Below are 8,187 nucleotides of genomic sequence, written 5' to 3'. Positions count from 1 at the left end.
TCGTCTGCTACAGTCTGCTCTCCTCATGTCTCGTTCATATTAACATGTGCATACAATCAGACAAAGAGGACCTAGAGGACATTTCCAATTCTCAGAGCTTGATCTTAAGGAGCTCAGAAGAGGTTGCAAATGCATGGCTTATAAACTTTCTCTCAAATGTTTATTCTAAAAATCCTTAAAAATGCTGTTGACATGCAGTAAGAATAAAAAGCTATAAAACTGACGTGGATAGCAGCTCAGATCATTTGATCTTGAAAGAATTGGATGTGCAATGTTTGATGTCATCTTGAGAATTTCACTTCATCTTTTGAGATAGAAGTTCAACTTTTTTTCCCCCTTCAAGACCATTTACTCCAAAAAAGATGTTTTACTGTTTTTGTCTCTTATGCATAATATAATATACAGTAATATTGTGAAAAAATCATTACAATTTAAAACAGGGTTCCCACACCTTGGTTAACTTCAAATTCAAGGACTTTCCAGGTCCAATACCCTCAAATTCAAGGACTTAATGTGGGGACAGATTTCAAGTGAGAGCAAGGTTACATCGTGTTACCTTTTAAGATACATTGTTACAGTTTTGCGCACGTGAACGCCATGTCAATGTACAACACAACGTACCTCACGGGAAACACTTAACGTAATGCGTAAATGCAGGTAACTAAGGTAAATCAAGCGAGCTAATATGCATAGGCCACAAAGTGTTGACGAAATAACACATTAGCGGACCGGAGGGAATAATATGGAATTTTTTTTCTAGAAAACTTCTTGCACAAAATAAATTCAAGCACTTTCAAGGACCTGTATCTATGCGCGTTTATTTTCAAAAACTGTCCAGGGCCTTGAATTTTTTTTTTCATATTCACAAACTTTCAAGGATTTCAAGGACCCATGGGAACCCTGTTAAAATAACTGTTTTCTATTTGAATATGTTTTAAAATGTAATTTATTCCTGTGAGGCAAAGCTGAATTTTCAGCATCATTACTCCAGACTTCAGTGTCACATGATCCTTCAGAAATATGATGATTTGCTGCTCAAGAAACATTTCTGATTATCATCAATGTTGAAAACATTTTGTGGAAATTTATACATATTTTCAGGGTTATTTAATGAATAGAAAGTTCAAAAGAACAGCATGTATTTGAAACAGAAATCTTTCGCAACATTGTAAATGTTTTTACTGTCACGTTTGATCCATTTGATGTTGTTAACCATGTTGAATAAAAGTATTAATTTCGCTCAATAAAAATGGTAGTGGCAGGTCTACTGAAGAAAAAAAGTATGATATGACAGTAAGCAAATTTGCTCTCCATTTCATCTCAGTGCTGTCAAGGAGAAACATCTCAGATAATGGTGATTTGTCCTTCCTCTCCTTCAACGAGCATGAGAGGTGTATTAAACTGAGAGGTGATGCAAAAAAGGAGGAATGTATAAGTGTAATATAGCCAGGAAACTGCCAAAAGGAACAAGATGTGAAGAGGAAACAGATATGAATCTAGAGAGGAACTAGAGAGGGCAGAGGGGACGGAGTGTGTAATACAGAAGAGAGACGGCAGCTTAAGCAATGTCTCTGTTGAATGTGAAATGAGGTGGTACAGACACCATTTCAAATCACATCCCTTGGATCTGACCTCCCATAACAGGGCAAAGTGAATTCTGCCTTTCTTCTATCAGAGAGCAATCAGGCCCATCTTGATTATAGTGTGATGGCTCTGGTGATGCACTCGCATGAAATTGAGCGCAAATTGGACGGGACAAACCAGAACGGACCCAAATGATGTTGTTTTTGCGATGTGTTGGTGTGGATGTTTACCGTCGTTCAGGTCGTGTAACAGGTTCTCCTGACCAGAAAAGTCCAGTTTGGTGGATATGTTGACAAGGATGGAGACAGACTGACCGGATTTCAGAGGCAGGTGGGACAGGGCGTCCTGCAGGTCCCAGCTCACAAACTCACCAAACAGCTTCTCTGTAATGCAGAACAAGGGGACATATTTGTTTACAGCACTTTGGTCAGGGACAAACAGGAATTCTTTTAAATAATGAAAAAAAATGAAGAACTCCAGTTTAAGAAATAAGAAATAAACAAGTACTAAAATGGATAGTATTATTATTATGTTATATTTATATTTTTCAAGTTATTTATTATATTTTTTTCTTCTGTTGCAAGACTTTTAATTTAATTTAATAAAACAAATATAAAACATGATAGAAGTGGTGTATTTTGAAACAGCTAAAATAAATCTTTGTTTTTAATGTTCTGTAAATTATGTTTAAATATAAAAATAGTTTTAAATTAATTATGTCATGTACTGTATAATATATTTTCAGAAATAGATTCTGACACAAAAACATGAAATTCACATTACTTATTCTTAATTTGTTGCATATCCATTTGTCTACAGCTGCACAAAGAGAGTAAACCAGTCATCCAAGCTCTAAATGTCTCGACAAGCTCTACAAAAGTAGCATGTAACCAACAACATCTACAAAGGCATAGCATGCACTTAAAAAAAGATTTGCATATTAATGTAATATTTTAGTTTAAGCCAATTCTTATTTTTCCACACAAAATTAAGATGAATTAATGAATGGAGCCCCTGCAGTACAGCCACAGACCCCCTATTGAAGTATGAGAATCTATTCAGTTCTCTAAAAATCTCTAAAATTCTCTGTTATGGGAGTCAAGATTTTTATTTTTATTTTTAATGACCCTGGGAAACTACATATTTAGTATAAACTGTTGGTGATGCAAGCTTTGGAGGAGAAATCCATTACAAAATATCTCTGAAAAATACTTCAAATAACATTAGGAAAATAAAAGCTCTGAGGTCAGATATGTTGTGGTTAACACCGAACATCTGGACCGAGAGAAACTCATTCTCTGCACCTGGCGAATAGTTTCTAATATGTTATACCTTACAGTGTCTAATGTAGTAGCAACTCCAAACTCTCACTAAAAATCCAAATACTGACCTTATAAACAAATACAAAATAAATTAATATTAAAATAAACATTTCATATTAAAAAATATCAATTACATTAAAAATTAACAAATAAAATCAAATTAAACTTAGATATTTTTTAAATGAAAATAAAATAATATTAAAACTACACTAAACAGCATAAAAAAAGGAACTAAAATAAAATAAAATAAAATAAAATAAACAAATTAAATAAAATAAATATTAAGGCAGAAAAAAAAAAAAAAAAACTCAGATGAGGTGAGAAAATGTGAATAAATCCCCTGCAGGCATTTGGATGAGTCGGATAAAAAAAAATCCTACTCCTATGTTTTCGTACCCTGGAAATCCAGAGTTCTCGCGAGAGCACAAGTTGAATTTGCTCAGCGAGTTACTCTGGCGTCGAGTAATGATGCTCATTAAATATGCCCCTCGATCTGAGCTGCACCAATCACATCGGGTTATCTGATATAGGCGGGCCAGAGGCGAGCTAAATTAGTCATTAGTAAACATTGCAAGATGGCTATGGATGAACACCAGTTGTTTGAAACGGCTTTGGCCGCTACAATGGACGAGTTAGACTTGGCTTTTTATCTAAAAGAGGAACAGAAGATGCCGCTCGAATCGTTCCTTTGCAAGAAGGGCGTTTTTGCCGACCGGATACGGCAAGAGTCTAATCTCCCAGTTAGCTCCGCTGGTAGCTAAGCGTATGGGGCTTGTTGTGATTGGTCGTAGTGTTATCCAATTGCGTGCAGTGAGATTTTCAAATGCATGCTTGGTGCCGCCCCTCGAGCTGGCCGATTTTCATTAGTCGACGCCAGACCATTAATCTTTCAGATTTAGGTCTGGATTACCAGGCTAATGTTTTCGGACATGTACAGTGGAGTACCATGGTATTCACTAAAGTACAGTGTCAATAACAATGCATGACTATATGAATCATTCAATGCCTGTACTGCCACTGTACTATTTTGTTCAGGTTCTGTTTACTTGTTTTCAATGTTTTTCCTAAACTTGCTTCCTAAGGAGAAGCACAATCAAGAGTTTGATCCTGGTGCGTAACAAGAATCTCACAGACTCGCTCTCTCTGTTCTTCTCATCGTCTCCCGGTGTGTGTGTGTGAAGACACACGAAGCGCCTATTCAAAGCTTTAATCAGATGCTAAGAGCTCCCAAACCTCACTGTGGATGAATAATAGACAGAGGCCAAATAACGAAGTCAAATTACTGCTGCACAACACGTCTGTGAGCGTTTAAATGAGGTGTCTGCCCTACAGACACATGATCCTTATGAATCAAAGCTTTGATACATCAAAGACCCAAAAACGCATGAATTAGGGGCTACATTACAATGGCGGTCATCAGAGATCCAACGGGAAAACACTTCAGAATCAACGCACTGACACTGACTTTGTCTGAGGCCTGATGAAGGGTTTGACCAGGTCAGAGCGAACGCTAACAAACCAGATGTGTGTTTTAGCATAAACAGACTGAAAGTTACACTCTAGTGTCTATGAGCGGTGGAAGAACTGATCCATAATAACTCCAACCTCAGGTCTACAAACACAAAGCCTTGATTCTAGTCACAAAAGGGTCTACTGACCCTTGACTTTTAATATGACACGACCAAGAACCGCCCATTTAGGAGGAGATTGTGTGATTGACATGTAGAACAACCAACCACAGCTTATCTTACATATCTCTGAAAACATATACAGTTAGGAAAATAAGCATTTGAACACCCTGCTATTTTGCAAGTTCTCCCACTTGGAAATCATGGAGGGGTCTGAAATTGTCATCGTAGGTGCATGTCCACTGTGAGAGACATAATCTAAAAAAAAAATCCAGAAATCATAATGTATGATTTTTTAACTATTTATTTGTATGATACAGCTGCAAATAAGTATTTGAACACCTGAGAAAATCAATGTTAATATTTGGTACAGTAGCCTTTGTTTGCAATTACAGAGGTCAAACGTTTCCTGTAGTTTTTCACCAGGTTTGCACACACTGCAGGAGGGATTTTGGCCCACTCCTCCACACAGATCTTCTCTAGATCAGTCAGGTTTCTGGGCTGTCGCTGAGAAACACAGAGTTTGAGCTCCCTCCAAAGATTCTCTATTGGGTTTAGGTCTGGAGACTGGCTAGGCCACGCCAGAACCTTGATATGCTTCTTACAGAGCCACTCCTTGGTTATCCTGGCTGTGTGCTTCGGGTCATTGTCATGTTGGAAGACCCAGCCTCGACCCATCTTCAATGCTCTAACTGAGGGAAGGAGGTTGTTCCCCAAAATCTCGCAATACATGGCCCCGGTCATCCTCTCCTTAATACAGTGCAGTCGCCCTGTCCCATGTGCAGAAAAACACCCCCAAAGCATGATGCTACCACCCCCATGCTTCACAGTAGGGATGGTGTTCTTGGGATGGTACTCATCATTCTTCTTCCTCCAAACACGTTTAGTGGAATTATGACCAAAAAGTTCTATTTTGGTCTCATCTGACCACATGACTTTCTCCCATGACTCCTCTGTATCATCCAAATGGTCATTGGCAAACGGGCCTTGACATGTGCTGGTTTAAGCAGGGGAACCTTCCGTGCCATGCATGATTTCAAACCATGACGTCTTAGTGTATTACCAACAGTAACCTTGGAAACGGTGGTCCCATCTCTTTTCAGGTCATTGACCAGCTCCTCCCGTGTAGTTCTGGGCTGATTTCTCACCTTTCTTAGGATCATTGAGACCCCACGAGGTGAGATCTTGCATGGAGCCCCAGTCCGAGGGAGATTGACAGTCATGTTTAGCTTCTTCCATTTTCTAATGATTGCTCCAACAGTGGACCTTTTTTCACCAAGCTGCTTGGCAATTTCCCCGTAGCCCTTTCCAGCCTTGTGGAGGTGTACAATTTTGTCTCTAGTGTCTTTGGACAGCTCTTTGGTCTTGGCCATGTTAGTAGTTGGATTCTTACTGATTGTATGGGGTGGACAGGTGTATTTATGCAGCTAACGACCTCAAACAGGTGCATCTAATTTAGGATAATAAATGGAGTGGAGGTGGACATTTTAAAGGCAGACTAACAGGTCTTTGAGGGTCAGAATTCTAGCTGATAGACAGGTGTTAAAATACTTATTTGCAGCTGTATCATACAAATAAATAGTTAAAAAATCATACATTGTGATTTCTGGATTTTTTTTTTAGATTATGTCTCTCACAGTGGACATGCACCTACGATGACAATTTCAGACCCCTCCATGATTTCCAAGTGGGAGAACTTGCAAAATAGCAGGGTGTTCAAATGCTTATTTTCCTAACTGTAGAATATAAAGGTGAGAAAAATTTACATTTTAACAGTCCACCTGCAGTCCAACATAACCGGTATGAGCTTCTATTTAAATATTAACTGCATATTTAAATGATTATTTTTTGGTTGAACACACCTTATTTCTATGCATCATAGAATGCATCAGATTCATGATGCGACACAATCAGCATTGTGCTTTTATACCAAATAGAAAGCTGTAGGTCAACGAGATTTAATTAAAAGGATATACATTTTGCAGTGATCATGGCACAATTCATGCTTTGCATAATGTATTTAGAGAATCAGGTGCTAAAGCAAAGGGTGCAAATAAAAGATAGAATTCATTCTTAGTGAATTACTAAGGTATATACACTACCGTTCAAAAGTTTAAGGTCAATGTGATTTTTTTTTTTTAATTTTTTATAATAATACTTTTATTCAGCAATGATGCATTAAACTGATCAAAATTGACAGACAAGTAAAGACAATTATAATTTTACAAAAGATTTCTATTTCAAATAAATGCTGTTCTTTTGAACTTTCAAATCATCAGAGAATTTTGAACAAAATGTATCACCACAAAAACTGTTTTCAGCATTGATAATAATAAGAAATGTTTCTTGAGCATCAAATCATCATATTAGAATGATTTCTGAAGGATCATGTGACACCGAAGACTGGAGTAATGATGCTGAAAATTCAGCTTTGCATCCCAGGAATAAGTTACATTTTAAAATATATCAAAATTAGAAAATGGTTATTTTAAATTGCAATATTATTTCACAATATTACTGTTTTTACTGATTAATTGGTCACATAAATGCAGCCTTGGTGAGCAGAAGAGACTTCTTTCAAAAGCATTGGAAAATCTCATCATCTCTAAAGTTGAACGGTAGTGTATGTGGACATTTGAAGATTTCGGCTAAATCAAACAACCATTCACGCTGAACTTTTCTTCACTGCTTTGTCCACTAATTATGGTAACAGTTACACTGACAAATATTAAACTGGATCAACAGTTTTAGTGTTTTAATTCTCAGAGTCTGCTCTTCCTCTAGCGGTTATCTATTCTAGCTGTCTCTCGAGAGCCATGATCCTCTCTTCAGAACAACACGGATGGAAATAAACAACCCAGACAGATGTTAAACCCTGTTCCACAACAACGCGCTCCGGGGCCTGTGAGGCGTCATCCTGCAGGGCTTCTTCCTGGCAGCGGTCCTGGACGGATCAGGACAGCAGACTACATCATCCCGAACCACACGGCTGCCAACGCTACAATCTGTTTCTGGGAGCCTGGGGATCTCAAACCATGAGCTTAACTGCCGAAGTCTCCGCAAAAGGCAATATTCACAATTAGCATGCGGCTAATGAGGATACAGAACCTGTGGAACTAAGTTAAGAACACAAAAATAAGGCATGACATTTTTTTCCAGTGCTTTTATCTAGATTTAATTTCCCAAATTAAACCAAATTAAATTGGATTTCCCAAACATATTAGCATATAAACAGCGTTTTCATACAGTCTCGGTTTTCAGGCGGCATGATGACAGACCGCTCATGGATCATCTGAAGCATATTGGGCATAATAACAGAGCTTTCCAAAATCATAATCTCAGATTGGCTAGCTTTACATGATTTACGGGGATCTGTTTCAACCATTTATTATGTTTATCTCCCGATTTCTGTGAGTCACCAAACAGAAAAAACAGTCACGCTTACTTTATGTTCCCAAGCTGCCAAGAGGAGAGCTTCCAAGGCATGGATTCTTTGACAGATATTCAAAGGTTGAGACTTTCAAATGTGAAACTAATTTCCATATATACAGTCTGAAAATAGCCTCTGTGTACAATTAAATTATTCAAAATGAGTTGAAAACCCCAAGCCCAAAAGCCAAGGAGAGGAAGAAAAGGAGTGAGACCCACAGCTC

The 8,187-nt window shown here is 37.8% G+C and overlaps 1 protein-coding gene across 1 annotated transcript in view; it reads right to left on the bottom strand.

The window, feature by feature from the left end:
* trappc9 (trafficking protein particle complex subunit 9) overlaps positions 1 to 8,187 on the bottom strand; it is a 213,192-nt gene that overhangs the window by 112,592 nt on the left and 92,413 nt on the right. The window contains exon 16 of the mRNA XM_084130741.1: positions 1,815 to 1,967. Coding sequence (XP_083986867.1) covers positions 1,815 to 1,967 — 153 coding nt within the window. The remainder of the gene's footprint in view (positions 1 to 1,814; positions 1,968 to 8,187) is intronic.

This window comes from Abramis brama, assembly GCF_963993115.1.
Source record: "Abramis brama genome assembly, chromosome: 12".
Taxonomy (NCBI): domain Eukaryota; kingdom Metazoa; phylum Chordata; class Actinopteri; order Cypriniformes; family Leuciscidae; genus Abramis; species Abramis brama.
This window is presented reverse-complemented; position numbering and strand designations above follow the sequence as displayed.